Source organism: Triturus cristatus, chromosome 6 (genome assembly GCF_964204655.1).
Source record: "Triturus cristatus chromosome 6, aTriCri1.1, whole genome shotgun sequence".
Taxonomy (NCBI): Eukaryota; Metazoa; Chordata; class Amphibia; order Caudata; family Salamandridae; genus Triturus; species Triturus cristatus.
In genome coordinates this window covers 1,396,129,390-1,396,151,836 of record NC_140589.1, presented here as the reverse complement: position 1 = coordinate 1,396,151,836, position 22,447 = coordinate 1,396,129,390, and the positions used below count along the sequence as shown (strand labels likewise).

General features: G+C 47.7%; 1 protein-coding gene across 7 annotated transcripts in view; it reads right to left on the bottom strand.

Annotated features, from left to right (window-relative positions):
- The window catches only part of RALGAPA2 (Ral GTPase activating protein catalytic subunit alpha 2), a 1,855,355-nt gene that overhangs the window by 883,555 nt on the left and 949,353 nt on the right, over positions 1–22,447 (bottom strand). For all 7 annotated transcript variants that reach the window (XM_085612413.1, XM_085612412.1, XM_085612410.1 and 4 more), the window contains 2 exons: positions 7,830–7,958; positions 1,210–1,338 (listed from right to left, as the gene is read on the bottom strand). In XM_085612413.1, coding sequence (XP_085468539.1) covers positions 1,210–1,338; positions 7,830–7,958 — 258 coding nt within the window. The remainder of the gene's footprint in view (positions 1–1,209; positions 1,339–7,829; positions 7,959–22,447) is intronic.

The following is a 22,447-nucleotide window of genomic DNA, read 5'->3' as shown; positions in this document are numbered from 1 at the left end:
GTTGGACGCGGTGGGCGTGGTGGTGTTGGATGTGGTGGTGGGCGTGGTGGATGTGGTGGACGTGGTGGTGGATGTGGTAGTGGTGGACGTGGTGGTGGATGTGGTGGTGGTGGCGGACGTGGTGGTGGTGGGCGTGGTGGTGGATGTGGTGGTGGGCGTGGTGGTGGGCGTGGTGGTTGACGTGGTGGTGGACATGGTGGTGGACATGGTGGACGTGGTGGTGGACGTGGTGGTGGATGTGGTAGTGGACGTGGTGGTGGTAGTGGACGTGGAGGACGCGGTGGTGGTGGACGCGGTGGTGGTGGAGGGCGTGGTGGTGGTGGAGGGCGTGGTGGTGGACGTGGTGGTGGTGGACGTGGTGGACGTGGTGGTGGTGGTGGTTGACGTGGTGGTGGTGGTGGTTGATGTGGTGGTGGTGGACGTGGTGGTAGTGTTCAAATAGCAGGCACATTTGCCGTTAAGATCCATACAGCATGGTGATACAGGACATTCACTTCAGCAAAACTTCCACCGTATGAGTGAAATATCGGATGCTATTTAAAAAGACACATACAAATGAAACGCATTTCAAATATTTTGACTGTTTGAAAAATGAAGGGCTTTCACTTTTAATTTCCCCAAAGGAATTGATTAAAAAGTGCGGTCAGTAATAAAGTTAAATCGGGGAGATGAGTCATCCGCAAGATGACAAAACAAGGAATGCGCGTAAGAGAGAGGGGGGGAGCAGGAGGTGAGCCTGGGAGAGGTGCGTGCGCGCGCAGTCTGCTCATTTTCAAGCACTGCACTTGCGCTTGTGGCGCGCCCCTGCTCGCTTCCGCAAGGAGGATGCAGTCACAAGCACGAGTGTGTGCTTGAAAATGAGCAGAGCGACGGCTAAAGGCCCTCCTATGCAGCACATGTCCGCTGCGTAGGCGAGACCTAAAAAGGGTACTTCAGGGTGAAGCTGGGGGATGCAGCAGAGAGATGGTCTGCAACGCTGGTGGGGAGAGACGGTGGTGAGATGAAAGGAGGTTCCATAAAAACCGGAAACAGCACTAATCAAGAGTAATACACACATGTGGAATTTCTAAAATTAAATAACTGAAAAGAAAAACTATCCATCGGAAGGGAAATGCAAAGGTCTGCTCATCAATGTTGCACTGACTGTGCGCACATATTAATGTACACATGACTTTCATTAAGGGGAGTGAACTAAACAATTCAGCATACCTTTATATCTTCATTTCCTGTGATAAGCTCTCCAGTTCCAAGGATCGATTGAAGTAATGGAATTTCTTTGTAGATGTTCGGAAAGCAAACTAGTGATCCAAGAATTATCTGAGCTTCAACACGTGGGCCCTGTGAAATAAATTAAGAGCAGTGTTGCGGTCATCGTATTGTTTTACAAAGAAAAATGTCTACCTAATGAATGGTGCAACAAAAATTGTAGATGGGTACATGCATAATTATTTTGGTCGAGCCTGGGCAGCGCATGCGATGCTGCGAGGCATGCAGTACTGGAGTATGGCTTTGAAGCTCTGCCCACTCTCTACCCATATGTTTAATTGGCTTGTGTCACTGTCTTTCTTAAACGCTGGCTTCCGAGTCGTTATTAGACTGGTTAGTCCCTCCTTGGTAACGCCTTGTCTGCATTTGTTACCTCCCATAGCGACCGGACCTTTTACTTGCCTTGTTACACGGTCTGCTTTATCTTGGCTTTGAGCACCATTTTGTTTATTGTTTTGCCGCTATTCCACCCACTACGTCGCAGCACGCGGCCTGCTTTTATTTTATTTACTAATGGCGGTACGCTTTAACTATAGTGGCGCGTTTATTTATTTATTTTAGCAACGCGGTCGGCTTTAAGTATAGCAGCTGTGCTTACTTATTATTTTTTTGTGGGTTTACTAGCGCCCATGCGGCGCTTTAAAATTCATGGAGGCCGCACCCCTTTCTTTAGACAAGCTACGTCTACAGAAAGGTGACCGGCTGCTATTAAACTGAAAGCGTGGCATGGACGCTTTTACAAAAAAAACATCTTTTTGACAAAAAAAACATCTATTTGTCAAGTTGACAAAGCGTCCCATGCTGCGGTTTCACTTTAATGTCTGCCACGCCCCTTTCATTAGACGCGGCATTTCTAAAGAAAGGGGAGTGGCCTCCATGAATGTGAAAGTGTTGCATGGTCGCTAGTAAACAAACAAAAATTTGCCATGCAATAGTTCTCGCATTTGCGAGAGCTTAAGTTATTGCATTGCCAATAGCTCAAACTCTCGTAAATGCGAGACCTATTGCATTACAAATGCTTGTTTTTCGTTATCTGAGAGTTTAATCTGGTACTATACTAGGTGAAATAATGGAACAAAAAGTTAAGCACAACAACAGGTATTTGCGTCATCAAAGACCTGCACTACTGGGCTAAGAAAAGGAAAGCCCATTCTTATCTTACTTAAGGAGGTTCATTTTATCCCTAAACATGGCCATCACTCAGACAGGTGCATTAGTAAAAAGATACCCTTAATATGTTCTCACTCACTCAAAACCTGCTTCCACATTTCGACGAATGACTGAACAGAACTGGACCCTGACATTAATAACAAGCATTTGCAATGCAATCGGTCTCTCCTTTGGGACCTTATATGTATTTAGCTATGCAGCACGTTAGCCTGGGTGCTGAAACATCTACTGTTCTTTAACATGGAGGGATAGTAAGCACCAACCTGTGTGGCACACCAGGTATGGGAACACATGGAGATAAATATTGCCTTTCAGCAGGAAATGGTATCGTCTAAAGCTATGTTTTTAATATAAAATCAGGGCCTTCAGTGGTCATATCACTGAAAATACAAGATTTGAAAAAATTATTATTGTCTACGGGTGTTAATGGAAGAGAATTTCTATGGACTGGAATCTAGAGAATGCTAAAGTGATTCTGGTATTTTACTGACCTCTGCTAGTCGTTTTCTATCAAGAAAGTTAAATAGAGGCAGTTGGCAGAAAAAAATAAGTCCCTCAGCAGAAAGCAATTCTGATATTTTACTGACCTCTGCTGGTCATTTTCTATCAAGACAGTTAAATAGAGGCAGTTGAACAGAAAAAAAAGTCCGTAAGCGGAAGCAAACAAGTTTTAGGGCTGATCTCCAGAGCCCACAAAGTACATACGCATATAACAGTTAAATAGAGGCAGTTGAACAGAAAAAAGAGTCCCTAAGAGGAGGCAGACAAGTCCTACGGATGATCTCCAGAGCCCACAATGTACATACACATATAAGTATATACTAAAGTACATAAGTATATACTAAAGTATATAAGTACATACTAAAGTATATACAAGAGGTCTTGAATGCTCGACCTAAAAAGGAAACTTAAAGGACTCATTAGCCAACTCATACTGAAATAGCTTTATTAAGCAACCGGAAAGTTGGAAGTGGAAAATCAAGATGGTTTCATGTCTATTAAGGTCCTCTATATTGGAAAGGAATAAGACAATTATCATGTGCTATTTTTCTGCCCCTGGTGTTAGAAAGTGAAAGCCCAAATTGTTATTACTGGACTTCTAAATTAGTTAGATTGTATTTTTTTTACCAATTGATCAATATGATAAAAACAGCTATTTTTTGTTATCAATTCATCAACATGATGTATGTGAATTAGCCAATTCCGTGAAACGTTAATTAAGGATATTACAAATGAATCTGAACTTGATTCGAGTAGCAGGGTTGGACAATCAGGCAGCGTCCGATGGGCTGGTCTGAAACATGAGTGTATGGGCCGTTTTCTGGCAGTTTGTGGGCGTGTTTTATGGCCAGGCGAGCCGGTCTGCACCTTTGATTTCCTTGATATTACCACATATATTGCCTACAGCAAACAAATGTATGCAGTCTCCCATACCTTGTAAATACCCATACAGCGTTTCTTTGCAAGTTAAAAGCTGATCTGATTTGGAAACGAGGGCCAGTTTTAGTGATCTGCCTCGCTCATAGAACCACTTTTATTTTGGTGCACATTTTTTGACACTGTGCGACCCTCTTGTGTACGTACAATTTATAGCTGTAGCTATGAATCACTAGATGGAAGTGGAGAGAACACCAAGTAAAATTATAGATTTTCCACGAGACAAAACAGCATCCATTTCTTACGCCTTAATACACGTGTCATTTTTATTAACGAGATCAATCATGGAAGAAGCTGTGCCCTGAGACAACGTATTAGTACCTTCTCTCAAAGTTTAATTACGAAAGTAATTTTAATGTCGTTTAATGTTGCTACAGTTTTCAAAGCTGGAATAGAATATAACTGAATCAGGGGAATTGCATTCTCTGCATAGAAATAATTGCTATGATCACAGATTAAAATGTGTATTATTTTTCTGGTGGCCTGTAGTTTTTAGAACAATACTACAACTAGTGTTAGGCTTGTTCGTTTCTTCTGGTGAGAGGACTTATTGATAACTGGTGATTAAGTGAGACAATATCAGGATCAGATGTCTATTCGGACAGCCTCAGGTGCCTGAACAAGACATGCCACACTTTGGGAAATGACCTGCGCACCCAAAGGAATATTGAGGAAATTCGGAGTGGGAGGCTACATTGATGTTACACTCTCTGAAGGAGAGATCAAGGTCCTTCTTTATCAGGGTTACTGATCCGAGAATTAGCACAAGCATTGGTTCTGTTCAGCCTCCCACCATGAGAAAAAAGAGAGGAGGCCTAGGGGGGCCAGGATGAGTTCTGAGCCTACTTCAGAGGCCAGTCATGCAATGGTGAAGATATCAGCTACATGCTGAAGTTCCCCCCTTCAGGAGCGTCGGCGTTTGAATGAAGCGTTTCAGAAGGCTAGGTCAGCCATGTTCTCCTCTCAGCCATCTTAGGTTGCATTCTTTTGAAGAGCAATGGCCCCTCCTGTAATGAGCACGTATCCACTGGAACAGCAGGTTTTACCTCCGCTTAGGACCCTGCACCTCTGTGCTGTGGGTTCCCAAGAGACTTGTATCTTCTCCTGCCGAGGCCTATGGTTATGGGGTCATCTGGAATCCTGTGTAAAATCCCATGGTAATGCCCTGATACAGCAATAACATTACTAAACTTAAATGAATTTAAACGTTCATCACAAAATGTGATGACTAACATAGCATCTGGCTACAACATCACAGTTTTGTTTTAATGGCCATAGCACCATCTCACAGTACCTCTTTGATTGTACGCACCATTGTCACGCTCCACTAGATCTGTATAACAGATCAAATGTTTTTAACACTGAAACCACATGTTTATATCATGATTGCATGACTACGAAAGAGCCCGAGTGGCCCAGCTTCTACTGACCACCTCAGAAGAGTGCTGCTTTTGCCAGAGACTCATGGCCATTTCTGGCTGTAAGGTGACCCGCAGGCTCCAAGGATGTTTTCGAAAGAAGAACTGCTCATGGAAGAGTCTTCGGGAAGGGATGGCAGAGCTTTTTTAGACCTATGTATATTTTTACTCTAAGTTCTTCCAGAACCAGGTGGAAGAAATTCACCTGTGAAACGCAGTCAACCTTCGTATTAGCCCCTGGTGCAGAGGACCAGGTTCACCAAGTGAGTCACGGTAATACCTGAGCAAATGCACATGGTGTAGCCGGTGGACCAGTGTCTGGCGAGAGCTGCACCAGAGGAGCCAGCGGATCTAGGACCATCACGACCGGTGAACTCACAGCATGCAGCTGGACCGTTTTGAAGAGGTTGGTCAAACAGTCCTGTGTGACATTGGGCGGTACACAACTGGTGAAAGAACACAGGAACTGAACCTCCGAATAGGGTGGCTGGGACGGACGGAGTCACGAAATGACTTTACAGCATCACTTACTTATTTATACCTTAGCAAGGTTAAAATTGGTCATGGTGTACGAACAATGCTAATTTGAGTTATTACATTGTTTTTTTATTGCGCCATCTAAATCAGAAGCCATCTGGTACGTACTTTTGATCAAATCCATATCCCACAACATGTCATTTATTTTCTTTAACATTTTAGATACTGATTTTGATAGCGCTAGTGCATCTTGGGCTGTTTCAGAGCGCTTGGAAGGTGAAGCTCAAAGAGATTTTAACTAATGTGATTGTCTGTGACATCACAAGGCCAGAGGTCTTTTGATGTCATTTCCAATGTTTTCATCGATATACTAATTAGAGGTGTAAACGCTTGAAAAATCCTCTCTCTTTATGTGCACTGTACGCTGGCAAGTTTGCTGTATCTCCAATACAAACTTTTTCAGAGTAGCTAGGAATTCTCTCTTTTTATTAGGAGTTATATAGGGACAGAAAGGAACTGTTCCAGTGTTAACTGTGTGCTTACATAGTACTCTACGAAACTCCAAAAAGCTCTGGGACTCTTACATATAGGATTTGGGAGGACTGGGTGGACCGGCTAGGAGTTTAAACTGCTGCCTTCGGATGCATACAGATCTCTGCAGTTAAGGCATTATCTCCACGTGGCTTTAACTTCTTGTAGTTCTGGACACTTCCAATTAAGGCTAAAGCCAACAGAAACAAAGCAGTGGAATACATCAAATAAGTACTTATGTGACTCTATCAAGGAGTGTCTGGCGAATATGGAATACGGAATCTGAATTGTTTAGAATGGCCCTATGGACCTGAATTCGGCTAGTTTGCTATTTTGGGAGGTTTTCCTACTTCCAGCAATTATTGATACTGCTTGGTGCAGTATTTGTTGGTTCTGGTATCACCTACCCCATTCAAAGCTCCTCACATCGGAATGGGGAATAACAGATTACTACTCCTGTGTTGCCCCAGTTCTGAGCTATATCCCCAAAATGCGATGTACTGCCCATGCACAAATAATGTAATGTTTTACACGGTGGAGTTTGAACGAGAGTCAAGTGTGGCAAAACTGCACAAGTTGTAAGACCAATTTTAGTGCCAACTCCAGTGTGGGTCTAAACCGGGATTACTGTAGGGGTCAGAATGAGGTTCTAAATGGTGGTCAGGGAAGTTACAACATCTATAGACTAGAGTTTATAAAATGGGTGGTGAGTGTATGGATGGGCAACAAACTGAAATATGTATTACTTTATATTGGGTAAAGATTGAACTAGAAAGATGCATACGAAGCAAGAATAGCTAGTTTCAGTTTATCTGTTGGTATAATAAGCAATGAAGACTTGAAAGCAATAGCAAAGTTTATTAAATTACTAAATACATCTGCAATAAGGCAATGTTAACTTATTCATAGGCAAATGAAGCACTGTACAAACCGGTGATTTTTTTTTTGTTCGCAAACTGCAACCATCCTTGAATTTCAATGCTCAGGAGTATAAAAGACGTCATCTATGCCATGACTCCAATTTGTGGAAAGCATAGATATGAAGCGGGCCAAGCTAACTGTACAACGTTAGGAATAGTTACAAGAAAGTCCGTTTAAGCATGAACGTAGGCCTTTAAAATACAGAAAAAGGAACTTAATTTTCGGAGTGTCCAATTCAAACAGCCCGATTTAAAATGGAAGAGGTGTTTGTCACCGTCATTAATACTGTTTTGTATTTGAATCTTCGATTTTTAGATATAAAAATGAGACTATGAGATCCCAACTTTGCTTTAAGGGAGTAGTGGGGCCGCGAGATGGGCGCGGATGCGATTTCTCACACTTTGGCCTTTTGATGAAACACCTTTGCAATAGCAGTATGTCACCTTATCCTACAATTTCACACATCAGCTGCCATGGTATCTGCCCCCAGAGCCCGGGTTCGCGTTGCACTAATGAGTCAACACCTGCTGGAGTGGAGAAATCTGAACCTTGTTAGCGAGGGAGGCCTCTCCCGGGAGGCCGCCGCGCGCGGAGCATTGTCATACTCACCTCCAACATGTCTGTACTGAGCACCCGCGCCGCTGCCGAGATGAAGTCCCCCAGGAGCATGGTGAAGCCAGGCAGGCCCAGGAAGAAGAAGCGGGACGTGCAGTGCCTCACCACCGTGCTGACGATATCCTGCACGACAGAAGAAGACAATGATGCCACACAGCTCACTCAGAAAAGATTGCATGTCTCGCTTGTGATGCAACAGATAAGGTGCTTTGTCTAAACCCTTGTCACTAACTAGACGACTACGTTTGCATACAGCGCGTACATGATGCCATGAAAGCCTCGAATGACTTTACAGAAACAGGCTTCTAGTTTTCTTATTACAGTCTATTACAGTCTAGTTGTGACTTCACTGCTGAAAATGTAATAAAAGTGCAAACACAGCTACTCTTCTCTAACAACCTCTGCTATCTGGGCCAACAGACAGTGTGACAGGCAAACAGACCATTGTGCAGAATTACAAATGCTGTTTTAAGGACATAATGGATACATAACTTTTCACCTTTTTCTTTTGAACACTTTTCTCCCAAAAATTAGCATTCATCCGCTGATAAAAAATAAGTTAACTGGATTATTCGTGTCGTGGTCGCGCTCGAGACACCAGAGACAGACGAGGCGGGGGTCGGTAACCGACATCCCCAGCGATCCTGACCTGGGATCTGGTGATGCCAGACGTCCCTCAAGCCTCAAGACGACACCTGCAGCCACAACCTGAAGGGTCCACCCGACAGCGACCGGAGCTGGTAAGACAATCCGACGCCAGAAGACACCCCTGCACCCGACGCCCCACAGTGATGGGTGGCTGAACCGGCTGTGTCCAGGCATCCCCAAGAACCCAACGTACCTCTCCAGCCTGTGGTCGCCTTCAGGAAGTCTCCCTGCCCAAGCCTGCAGCAAATTTGTCCAACCAAAGGTCTCTTTTGGAATACACAGAGCACCAACGTCCCTTTGACACCTTGCACCCGGCCGCCCCAATGCCGCTGGTTGTGCAGCTCCTGTGCTGATCGTTAGCCCCTGCAGTGCTGACCTTAACCCCAGGAGCTTTGCTCCCACACCCAAGTGGCCAGTTCACAAGCAGCCCCTAACCAAAGGTCCCCTTAGCCCCATTGGCTAACATTGGGCCCCTGCACTGTGTACCCAGACGTCCTAGTGCTGCTGGTGGTGCAACTTGAGTGCCAACCTCGACCTTGCAGAAGTGTGGTCCTATCCCTCAAAACTCCTACTTGTGATGTTTACTTACCAGTAAAACCGATAACCATGTTTCTCTTATAGGAACCCAGGTTGTAAGATTCTGGGCCTAAAATGTTCTAGGTGTTGAACTGTTGTTTTGTATGGGAGAAACAGTAACTTTAACTCAAGCCAGGAAAAATCTTACTTACCTTGTATTGTGCGAACCATGTGTGTGGTATCTAGGCATACCACCCCCTGTACTCAAAGTAATCTAAAAGTAACTGAAAGGTATTCTAAAAGTAATTATTGTGTAATGCAAACTGCTTTCTTTATCAATACCAACCTGTAACTACTTCAAACATCAATCATAACTGCATTTTATGGTGAAATCCTGCATCGAGAGTATATTTTACTTACCTGGTTCTAAAATAAAACATAAGTATACCTTTTTTTATACTTACCCAATTTTCCTGGATTCAGTATCTGACTGTGTGCCTTCAGTCTTGATTGAGTGAATACAATAAATGCTTAACACACCCTCTGGATAAGCCTAACTGCTTGCCCACACAACCACAAAGAGAGCTGTGAGTACTTACCCAATTTGGCCTCTGCTATGCCTCTGGGGACTCCCTGGAATCTGTGTACACTATACCGTACTTTGGTATAGTATATACAGAGCCAACGTCCTACAGTTACTTACCTTCATTAAAGCTCTTTCTGGTGGACACTATATAGATTCCCCACCTTTAGAATATATCCAGGTGACCGACTGGATCCAGAAGATTTTTCAGCATAGCCCCGGTAACTAGCATCGTGGGTTCTGTGTCAACCCTGTTCCACCCTGTAAGTGATGGCTTGAGCTGCATACAAGTGTCACCTAAGTACACTAGTATCACTTTATTTCTTGACACAGTATGCACCCCTGTACGAGGAGCCTGGGGCGGCTCCTCCACTAAGGCGGAAAAGCATCGCCCCACTGCCCTAGGGCAGAAAAAGGAAAAAATAAAATGATAACATAATTCTTATAATTTTTTTCACAGCTATGGTCCTGGGTTAGGGTGGGACGGAGCTGGTGTCACAGCCTGTGCGGAGGAGTTGTTAGTACACAATAAGTGCGCATGACAGTTTGGCTGGCCATCTTGGGCCGCCAAACAGTCATGAGAACTCAGCACGGTCTCCACCAGGCTGTACACAGCCTGGGTGGAGAACATGCAAAGGCTGCCAGTCTCTGTCTGAGCACTGAACCACAGTGCTCAGACCAATCACAACGCTGCATTGCAGTGTAGTGATTGGCTTAGGGGAGCCGCTGTGCTTCCTGCTTCCGGGACTCACCAGGAAGCAAAGCAACGACAGAGGAGAAACGGCGGCTGCGAGGAGGTGTTTTAAAAAAATGTTTTGTTCTCTCCCCAGTCAACCCTGCCACCCCAGTTTACAGCGAGTCGCCACTGCGCAGAGCTCAGAAACTTATCTGTGCTATTTTGTAGATCATTTAGCTTGGGACTTTTTTAGGTGGAAAAGAAGCCACTCCACAGAACTGGGAGGTGAGGGCAGTGAGGAAACTACAGTTAGAGTATCCGCCAGAGAGCGTTACCGAAGGTAAGTAACATGTTCTTCTGATGAATACTTCAAACCGCAGTTTCTTCACCTTCAGAATCGATTCCTAAGCAGCACCTCCCCGGGTGGAGGGTCGGTGGAATGGCTCAAATCAAAGAGTCTTGTAGGACCTAGCAGGCAAAATGCCCTTTCTGTCTGGCCTGGCTGGCAAGGCAGTAGAGCTTCATGCACATGTGCACGGTCGCCCAAATAGCAGCCTGGCAGACGTTGAGAACAGGCATTCTGACTGCTAACACAGTGATAGCAGACTTGGCTCTGGTGGAATGACGATCATCCCTTCAGGAAGTTGCTGCCTAGTCAATGCGCAGCAGGTCCTAATGCAGAGGAATATCCACCATGACAGAGTCCGTTTCGGCACCGCCTGCCATTTCTTTCCCACAACTTGCTGATTAATCACCCGTTGGGCTCTAGCACAATCAATATAAAATCTTAGAGCTCTCTCAGGATCCAATCAATGTAGTCTCCCGCACCTTTCGATAGTGAGGCAAAGCAAAGAACTTTGATAGGGTGATGGACTGCCCAACATGAAAAGGAGTCACGACTTTCGGCAAGGAGTGGTGCTCTAAGGCAGCTGCACTGATAGAATGTGGCACACCCTCATGTCCTGAGCTGAAGTGAAAGCAATGAGAAAGACTGTTTTGACAGCAAGAAGGTGCAGCTGTGCATAGATTAAAAGGGGGACATGCATAAGGAAAGTCAGGACTAAAGTGAGACCCCTCTGTGGCATCTCAAATAGTTTGGGATGGAACAGTTGTGTCAAACCTATCAACTCATCAGAACAGGTGATATATACAAGGACGGTTGGTCTGGCAAACACAAAAAAGCCAAAATTACCAACAAATAACCTTTACATATGCCCACTGCAATGCCTCCCTGGGCCAAGGACAAAACAAACAGTGATACATCCAACAGTTTGGCTTGCAAGGGGTCTGTGTTACAGATTCTCAATCTGTCCCAGTGTCCAGCATGTAAGAACATTGTAGAAGGATGCCTGGATCCCAGTATGAGATTAACGACCTCAGGAGGCAGATCAAACTCACTCAACTACCACTGTTCAATCTCCATGCATAGACGTGTAGATTGAGCATGTTCAGGTGCAGAACTTTGCCCTGCTGCTGCAACAGAAGATCTTCTCACAGCAGTAGCCTGATTGAAGGACAAATGCTCATGCCAAAAAGTTCAGGGTAACACACTCTCCTAGTCCAGTACGGAGCCACAAAGAGGACTTGGGCCGAATCATTGCTGACCTTTTCCAGAAATTAGGGCAGGAGAGGCAGTGGTTGAAAGGCATATAGAAGTCCAGTGCTCCACTCTAGCTAGACTGTGTCTCCTAAAGACAGTGCTCTAGGGAATGGGAACTCCAACATGCAGAAGTCTTGCCACTAAGCATTCTCAAACATGGGAAAAAGATATAGTTAGGGCTCTCTCCACTGTCAGAAGCAACTGCCATTCGTGATCCACCAGGCGCCGTCAAATGAGGTTGTCCGTCCTGGTGTTTAATGATCCCGACAGGTTGTTCATGATCAGGGAGATGCTCCGATGCTCCAGCCAACTCAAGGATCCCACTCCATCTTACTTGTTGCAGTATCGCACAGCAGTGCCCTTTTCCATGAAAACCTGTACCAGCCTTCCCTTTATTGGCGATAGGAAGGCTTTAATTGCCAACCGAATGATTTATGTGGATTTGGTTTTCCACCAAAGACCAGAGTCCTCTGATGATCTCCCCTCCCAGATGACCGCACCAGCCCAGCAGGATCGCATCAATCACCACTGTCAACTCTGGGCAGACAGGGTAGAGCGGCCTGCCGCTGGGCATCTTGCACTCTAACAGCCACTGGTGAGATCTTGTGTATTCTCCTATGAAACTAGGGTGGCATCTGACTGACTGATCTCCTTGGTACTGGGCACAAAGACTTCCTATCTAACTGCATAGCCTGCATATGCCACCTGGCACAATGGAAAAGCAGCATGCATAAGGCCAACGAGCCCAGAAGTCTCAGTGCTGCTCTCACCAAGATCCAAGGCAAAAGACGAAACATTGGGATAAACGCCCGAATTCCTGGGCTCGTTGTGATGGACGAAAGGCCCTGAACAGCACTGTGCCCAGCAGTTGCTATGAATGAAAGCACCTTTTAAGGAGTCAGGTGTGACTTTGGCTCATTGTTAGAGAACCCCAAAAATGTCAGGAGGTTTGCCGTCATCTAGAGAGAGTCCACAACTAACAATGGGGAGCCCGTCTTCACCAGCCAGTCATCAAGGTAGGGGAAAATTGGTACCCCGACCTCTGAAGACCACTACCATCACTTTCATGGACACCGGAGGAGCACTGGTAAGTCCAAATGGGAGCGTGGCAAACTGAAAAGGCTCCTGGTTGACCTTGAACCACAGGTAACGTCTGTGGGATGTGCACATGAAAGTACACATTCTGCAGGTCCAAGGCAACAATCCAGTCGCCCGGATCCAGGGCAGACAGAAATGGAGCAGTAACAATTTTGAATTTCACCTTCCAGTGGAAGGCATACAGAGGTTGAGGATCCAAAATGGGATGAAGGCCTCTGTCCTTCTTCAGTACAAGGAAATAGTGAGAGTAGCAACCCATCTCTATTTATGAAGCTGGTACTCTCTGGATGGCCTCTTTGGCCAATAAAGCCTCCACCTATTGCAATGATAGATATGTGTTGGAGCAGGGCTGGGTCACTCTTAATGTAGGGTTACATATCCTGTCCACTGGAATTCTGAAGGGCTAGTAAATATGCAGCATCGGAGGATGGTAAGGGGTCCATGTCATCGGCATCCCACTGGAAATCTGGGGGCTGCTGTTAGGAATCTGACCCAAGGAGATCACATATAGTGCCTCAATATTGTCTTTGGGCACCCGATCCTACTCCACGACCTGCTCTTTGGGGAGATGCTGAGCTGCTTTTCTAGACCTAATTTTCTATACAGGATTTAAGAGTGGGTCCTGAAGAGGATGGGATTGAGGCAGTGGAGGAGGATCCAGAGGTGCTTCAGGTGGTGGTAGCATCAGTGCAGATGGATCTGGACAAGCATAAAAGGTGGTGCTGGGGACAGCACTGACACCAATATGTATAGATCTAACAAGGGGGCCAAAGCTAGATGGTGCTTGGAGGAACCCATACGGATGTGGAGTCTCCAAGAATTCATGGGAATGAAAAGTACATTAGAGGGGACTGCCGCTCTCCTGAACTTGTCCAGCATAGCCTGGAGGCTGGAGGAAGAAGCCTTGAGACCCTCATAGGTAAGTAGCTGCTCTATACAAACCCCTGATTAATTGAAGCCTGGATTTTCACCTGGAACCAGGAACTCTTGGTATGCCGCCACCGGTAATGCCTGTGGTGCTGGAGGAGGCAGTGTCAGGTCTATCGGACCCAGTGAAGTCAGAGGAGATAATACCACTAATTCCAGACCTGAGGAGGAAGGGCCAGGAGCAAGGACAAGCAGGTGACTTAGACCCTTCGGTTTTGACCTTCGAGTGAAGAGAAGTATTTTTTGTTCTTCTTTTGGTATCTCTCCTCTGTTGAGGAATGAGAGGTGAGCATGAACTCTATCTGATTTTCTGCCTTTGCCTCAACATATATGACCCCCCCTAGGGTGATTTCTGATGTGGCCCACAAAGTGCATGTCTTTCTGCGGCTCTTGGGGTTTGTTTGTACAGAGGTCACACGATGAGGAGTCTTGTCTCGAGCTGAGGGACAAAACAGTCAATGTGTGGGTCACTGGTGGACATTTGACCATCACTCCCATGACAGGACTTTCACCTTGACTTCTTTGATAGGGACATATCCCTACCACTGCACCAAATTTAACGAGAGCAATATTTCTTCACCTCAGAACTGAGGAGAGAAGCCCTGAACCTGTGTTGAAAGACACAGAAATAATTGAACCAATGTCAGGATGCTGAGGTGGGCACTATATGGCTCCATGGACATCACCGGGATGCCAATTTCAGCATCTGCATGGAGCAAGATCCCTACTGGCGTTGGAGAGCTGTGCGAGAAGTTTCTGGATCCAGATTCAACTCAGTAGTCACACTACATTAACTATCACTCGCCACGCTACCATGCACGGTGTTATTGCAAAAGAGATGATAACTGTTATTGTAAACAATATTATTTTAAATGGCATAACTCATATCATATAAACTGGTATAAGCAGTGAACGTAGAAGGTGTGAGATATAGTTAATATAGTGTGGCTACCAAGCTGAATGCACTGTGTATGGAGTTATAAGAAGTTGAAGGTGTTGCGTAAACTATAAATAAAGGTATAAGTTTAGACATTTTTATTTGTGTGTACTTTAAGTTTTGTTAGTAGCTAAATACTAAAAAAGGTATATAAATGTAAAAGTAGTACATATATTATTAATTTAAGTTATAACTATAACAGAAGAATTTCTAATATTTGTGTATTTTAAGTTTGGTTTGTAAAGAAGAAATAAATACATTTTTCTATCTACAACAAATGTTTAACAATTTTTTTTATTTAATGTCAATTTACATTTTTTTTTTTTTATAAAGGTTTGAAATTGTAGCGTTCACTGTTGTCAAGTGGAGTCTTATTAAGTGGAGTCTTATTAAGTGGAGTGTGGTACAGTAAAGTAGAGGAGATTATCGCACAGTGTACAGTCATAGAGCATAGTGTCAGAGTGGAGTAGAGTGAAATCAGGTATACTGGAGTGGCCTAGAATGGAGTTGAGTGGTTTAGACTGGAGTGGCATAGAGTGGAGTGGGGTAGAGTGGAGTGGGGTAGAGTGGAGTGGGGTAGAGTGGTGTGGGGTAGAGTGGTGTAGGGTAGAGTGGTGCCATACAGTGGAGTGGCATTCGGTGGAATACCGTATATTAGAGTGGTGTAAGGTGGAGTGCCTTACACTGGAGTTGCGTATAATGGAATACTGTAAAGTAGATTGGTGTACAGTCCAGTGGAGTATAATGCAGTGTGTTTCAGAGGATTAGCATACAGTGGAATAGCTTAGAGTGGGTGGTGCAGAGTGGAGTGGTATATACAGTGGAATAGTGTACACTGGAGTAGGGTAGAGTGGAGTATCACAGAGTGGAATAGCGTACAGTGGAGTGGCGTAGAGTAGCGTACAGTAGAATGGAGTGAGGTACAGTGTAGTGGCATAGAGTGTAATAACTTACCACAGAGTGGCATAGAGTGGAGTGCTCTAGAGTGCAGTGGCGTACAGTGGAATAGCGTAGAGTGTAATGGTGTAGAGGGGAGCGGCATACAGTGGAGTAGCATACAGTAAAGTGGTGTAGAGTTGAATAACGTGGAGTGTTACTGGAGTGTTACAGTGTAGTGATGTAAATGGAAGTGGTATATAGTGGAATAGCGTACAGTAGAGTGGCATAGAATGTAGAGTGGGTTGGAGTGGAGTGGCATACAGTGGAGTGATGTGGAATGGAGTGTTGTACAGTGTAATAGCATACAGGTGATTGACAGTAGTGTGGCATATAGTGGGGCAGCATACAGTGAAGTGGCATTGAATGGAGTGGCACAGAATGGAGTCCCATACAGTGAAGTAGAATACAGTGGAGTGTAGAAGAGTGGAGTGGGGAAGAGTGGAGGGGCGTACAATGGAATAGTGTATATTAGAGTGGCATAGAGTGAAGTGGCATAGAGTGAAATAGCAGAGTGGAGTGTTGTACAGTAGAATTGAGTACAGTGGAATAGTGTAGAGTGTAATGGCTACAGTGGAGTGGCATAGACAGGAGGGTCATACAGTTGTGCAGCATACAGTGGAATAGCAAACAGTGGAGTGGTGTACATTGCAATAGCATAAAGTAGAGTGAAAGTACGGTGTAGTGGCGTACATTGGAATAGAGTGGAGCAGCATACGGTGGAACAGCATACACTGGAGTGGGGTAGAGTGGAGTAGCTTTGAGTGTAAAAGCACACAAGGGAAAGGAGTAGAGTGAAGTGAGGTACAGTGCAGTGGCATTCAGTGGAATAGTGTAGACTGGACTGGTGTAGAGTGGAGTGGCATACAGTATAGTGGCATGGGGTGTTGCAGAGTGCAATATCGTAGAGTGGAGCATTGAAGCACAAGTTACTTACCTTTGGTAACGAGACATTAGTTAGTGATAGATTCCTTACCTTAGAATTTCCCCCAGGCGTCAGCAGTACTCCTGTGCGTCGGAAGGTGGCGTCGTGCGGCTCCGCGTCCGACGTAGGCACCGTGATTGCCGGGATGACGTCGCGGTAGCTACTTAGACGCCGCCCTCGCGCGCGGACGTCAGTTCTGTACACGACTTTCCGCACCAGGAACGCAGAGCCATGCAAGATACTGACCTCTGGTGCCTTGAAACTAGGGCCCTGAAAGGGATGACCTTAACCCTAGAAATCAGTTCGCAGAATGGGGAGGATGGGTGGGGCGGTAAGGAATCTATTACTAACTAATTTCTCTTACAGATATAACATTAGTGAAGGTAAGTAACTTGTGCATGTGAAAGAGACACGTTAGTGATAGATTCCTTACCTTAGAATAGCTACCCCAGCGATATCAACACCGGTGGTGGGTCGGCGAACCATGATCACACCAGAAAGTCATGGAGAACAGAACGGACAAAGAAGCCGTCTCTCCGGACTTGGCTGTCAAGGCAATAATGCTAAGTAAAAGTGTGCAGCGAGGCCCACGTGGCTGCCTGACAGATGTCTTGCAGGGGGACACCATGTCCCCAATGCAGTAGTAGCTGCTGTCGCTCTGGTAGAATGGGTGAGCAGCCCCACTGGAGGTTCCTTTTTAGCCAGAGAACAACAGGCAATTATACACAAGACGACCCAGCGGGAGACAGTCCTCTTGTGTCCAGCCCGGCCTTTCTTGGCGCCTACGTAGCCAAAAAACAGCTGGTAATTCACCCGGAAATGTTGTGTGCGACTCAGGTAAAATGAGAGCGCAAGTTTTGGGTCCAGACGGTGGAGCCTCTCTTCCTCTCTGGAAGGGTGCGGAGGCAGAAAGAAAGTGGGCAGTGTGATAGTTTGCCCGATGTGGAAGGCAGTAACAACCTTTGGCAAGAAGGAAGGGCGAGTGCGGAGAACAACCTTGTCCGGATGAACAGACAGGAAAGGAGGTTTACAGGAAAGAGCCTGGAGCTCACTCACGCTCCTAGCGGAGGTGATGGAAACCAGGAAAGCAGTCTTTAAAGTCAGTAAACGAAGATGACAGTTGCGAAGCGGCTCAAAAGGAGCACACATCAAATAAGTAAGAACCAGATTCAAGACCCACTGCGGCATCGCAAACGGAATAGGCGGGAAAAGATAAGTAATGCCTTTGAGAAATCTAATTACAACTGGGGACTTGAAAAGAGAGGGCTGATCAGGGAGCCTGAGAGAGGCTGAAATTGCAGAAAGGTAGCCCTTAATAGTACCCAGAGAAGAGCCCTGCCGGGCTAGAGAAAGAAGGAACAAAAGTACTTCTGAAAGAGGGGCAGAAAGGGGATCTACAGCCTTTGCTGTGCACCATGCCACAAATTTGTTCCACCTGCAGGCGTATACCGATTTAGTGGATGGACGCCTGGCTGCCAGAATGACATCACAAACTTCAGGAGGCAAGTCAAATGGAATCAACTGTCACCGCTCAATCTCCACGCAAGGAGGTGGAGGCTAGACAGTTTTGGTGGAGGACCAGAAGATCCTCCCGAAGAGGCAGTCGGATCGGGGGATCCACGCTCATACTGAGTAGCTCGGGATACCAAACTCTCCGAGCCCAGTCTAGAGCCACAAGAATGACTTGGGCCCGGTCACGCCTGATCTTCTTCAGCACTCTGGGTAGAAGTGGTAAAGGCGTACAATAGACTGCAAATCCACTCGTGATGAAAAGTGTCACAGAACGAGTGCCAACTGGTGACATTGTGCGTTCTCTTCGGTGGCGAATAGATCTAACCAAGGCTATCCCCACTGTTGAAAGAGACCTTGTGCCACCTCAGAGTGAAGACGCCATTCGTGATCCATAATGCACCTGCAGCTGTGGTTGCCCGCCCTGGCGTTCAAAGAGCCTGCCAAGTGTTGAACCACTAGGAAAATGCCCTGGTGTTCCAGCCACGTCCAGAGGCGCAGAGCCTCCTGACAAAGGGTCCACAACCCCACCCCGCCTTGCTTGTTGCAATACCACATGGTGGTGGTGTTGTCTGTGAACACCTGCACTACTCTCCCCTTGACACAGGGAAGTAATGCCTTCAGTGCAAGTAGGATTGCCCGGAGCTCCAGAAGGTTGCTATGGAGCCTGGACTCCGCCGGAGACCAGAGGCCACTGATCTCTGCCTCTCCCATGTGGCCGCCCCATCCCAGGAGGGACGCCTCTGTCACCACTGTGTGCTCTGGTTGGGGAAGAGAGAGGGATCTGCCGCTGACCCAATACTGGTTTGTTAGCCACCACTGCAATTGTCGTGCAGTGCCCTCCGAGATCTGGGCATACTCAAACAGGTTCCCCTGATGCTGCGCCCACTGGAACTTCAAGTCCCACTGCAGAGCCCGCATATGCCATCTGGCATGATTGATCAGCAGGATGCAGGAGGCCACGAGGCCCAGCAGCCTCAAGGTCATCCTGACCAAAACCCAGGACAAGGGCTGAAAGATCGGAATCATAGCCCGAATGTCCCGGACTTGCTGCTCGGGAGGATAGACACGAAACTGCGCCGTGTCCAGAACCGCTCTGATGAAGAGGAGCTTCTGAGAGGGAATCAGGTGTGACTTCGGCACGTTGATGGAGAACCCCAGCAAATGCAGGAGGTCGGCTGTAGTCTGGAGGTGGGAGACGACTGCCTGGGGCGAGCCCGCCTTCAACAATCAGTCGCCGAGATAGGGGAAGACTGTAACCCCCGATCTACGCAGATGAGCTGCGACCACCTCCATAACTTTCGTGAACACCGGAGGGGCGCTGGTAAGGCCAAAAGGGAGCACTGTGAACTGAAATTGCTCATGGCCTACCGTGAACCGCAGGTAACGCCGGTGGGCCGGCAGGACAGGGATGTGAAAGTAAGCGTCCTGCAAGTCTAACACTACCATCCAGTCTTGCGGGTTTAGGGCAAGACAAGACCTGAGCAAGTTTGAGCATCTTGAACTTCTCCTTCCAGAGGAAGCGATTGACGTTCCGAAGGTCTAAGACAGGATGCAGGCCCTTGTCTTTCTATGGAACCAGGAAGTAGTGGGAGTAACAACCATGACCTACTTCTGGCGTCGGAACGCGCTCGATAGCCCATTTGGCCAAGAGGGCCGCAACTTCCTGCTGGGGAAGTGCCAAGTGATCCCCCGACATGCGGTGGTACTGAGGTGGCATTGCTGGAGGGGTAGTCTCGAAGGGGAGGGAGTAGCCCCATCGGACTATCTGTAAAACCCACCTGTCCAAACTGATGGTGCGCCAGTGAGCGAGGTGATGGCGAATCCTGCCGCCCACTGGCATTTGGTGCGCCTGAAACACCGGACTAGGAAGGTTTGGAGGCAGTGGTGGGAGGGGAGGTGGTGGACTGACCCGCCCGCTGGCCCCCGTGATCCACCTCGGCGTGCAGGCCTGTGGCTTTGAAACAAAAGTGTTTGGACGATCCTTCCTTGGCCACGAAAGGAGCGAAAAGCATAAGCCGAAGGAGTGCGCGTGTCCGAAAGGCCCAAGGACTTGGCCGTAGCCCGTGAGTCCTTAAAACACTAACACACTGTCTACCTTGTCGCCAAAAAGACAAGTGCCATCAAAAGGCATATCCATCAGTGTGTTCTGGACATCCCCAGAAAAGCCAGTCGTCCTCAGCCAGGTGTGACGGCGTAGCGCCACTGTCGTGGAAATCGCTCTGCCCAGCGACTCGGCAGTGTCAAGGCCACAACGAATCGTGAACTTGGCTGCATCTCTCCACTTAGCAATAGCTTGGGAGAGCACCATCCGGGCCTCCTCCGGACACTGAGGCAGCACTTGCGCCACCGTATCCCACACAGAGTGGAAATAAAGGCACAAGAGGCATGCAGTGTTCACAGACCGAAGCCCTAAACTCACGGAAGAGAACATCTTCTTCCCAAACTGCTCCAGTGCCCTTGGGATTCCCTGTCCGGAGGTGCGGAAGGGAATTCGCGCAGGAGATGCAGAAGCTTGGACAACCAAGCTCTCAGGGGTAGGGTGCTGGGAGAACAAAATGGGGTCGCCTGGGGCCGGGCGATGGCGTCGGGCCACGTTCCTATCCAGAGGAGCCCCTGTGTTGGGCATGGACCAGGTGCCCAAAAGAACATCTGAAAGTGCATCATTAAAGGGCAGCAGCGGCTCAGCAGAGGAAGCCGCCGGCCGAAGCACTTCTGTCAGGAGGTTAGTCTGACGGCCACTGTAGGGTGCTCGAGGTGGAGAGCCTCTGCTGCCCTACGCAACACCACTGAATAAGCACCGCCCTCCTCCGTAGCCACGGTAGAAGGAGACAGTGTGCCAGGTTCTGGAGAGAAATCCAGATCACCGGCGTTCTCCAAATCCTCTGCCGAGTCTGTGTCTAACTCGCATTGGGCTGCGAGAGGGTCTTCATACCCCTCCCAGTCCTCCCCATCCTCCATAACCTGCTGGACAGGTGGGAAAAAAGGAGGAGGATGGAAAAAGGGATAAAAAATCCCCATCGGCGTCGGAATAGGCATTGATCGCCACCAGTTCGGCACAGTCTCCATGTCGGGGTGGAAGCCGGGGACGACATCGGCAGGGGAGCCGGCCGCCGCCGCCGGCGGTGCCGTAGATGTCGATGGAGGTCGTATGAGGTCAACCGACATCGGCTGGGCTCCATGCATAGATCCATGGGGGTCTTGTGTCGCCGAGGCCTGAGCCGTCGACGACGGGGCCGGAACCATCGACGAAGAAGGGCGAGAACACCCAGTCGGACCCACGGAGCCCGAAGGTGCGCAGGCGGGGCACGACGGGCCAAAGAGATGGGCCATGGCTGACAGAAATTCCTGCAGCTGGGCCGAAGTCGCTGACGGACCCGGGAAAGGCGGGTAGGCCGTTGGCAACTGCGTAGGCTCCGCTGGAGCTGCGGAGGTGGCACTACCCGCACCCTCAGCAGTTTTGCGCGACAGGCTAGGGGAAGGCTTCGTCTTCCCTGACCCCACTTGCAAAGACTTCGTTGAACTCCCGGGCCTCAAGCAACTTTCGGGACAGCTGCCGCAAAGTTTTCGGAGCCATGGCCCGGCAGTCAAGGCACGACATGGGGCCTTGGTCGCGCCCCAGGCAGTAGAGACACTCGCAGTGCGGGTCCGTCACCGACATCATGCGGGGACAGACCTCGCACGACTTGAAACCAGGCATCAATATAACACCAGGAGTCAAAGACTCAAAAAAGACAGAGACAAAAGTCCCAAAAAACTCAGTCAAACATTGCCTGGGGGTACCGCTCTCTCCGGATCTGCGCTTGCTGGCACAGAAAAAGAAAGAACTGACGTCAGCGCGCGAGGGCGGTGTCTAAGTAGCTACCGCGACGTCATCCCGGCGATCACGACGCCTACGACGGACGTGGAGCCGCATGATGCCACCTTCCGACGCGCTGGGGTACTGCTGATGAAAACTTGCCGGATCCAGTCTGACGCCTGGGGGTAATTCTAAGGTAAGGAATCTATCACTAACGTGTCTCTTTCAGATGAGTGTAGCGGGGTTCAGTGTAGTGCGGTAGAGTATAGTGAGATTCAGTGTAATAGCATACTGTGGAGCGGCGTAGAGTGGAGTGGCATACAGTGGAATAGCGGAGAGTGTGGAGGCGAACATTACAGTGTAATAAATTGTAGAGGCGTAGAGTGTAGAAGCATACAGTGTAGTGTAGAATGGAGTAGCGAAGAGTGGGATGCAGTCGCAAACAATGGATCAACCCA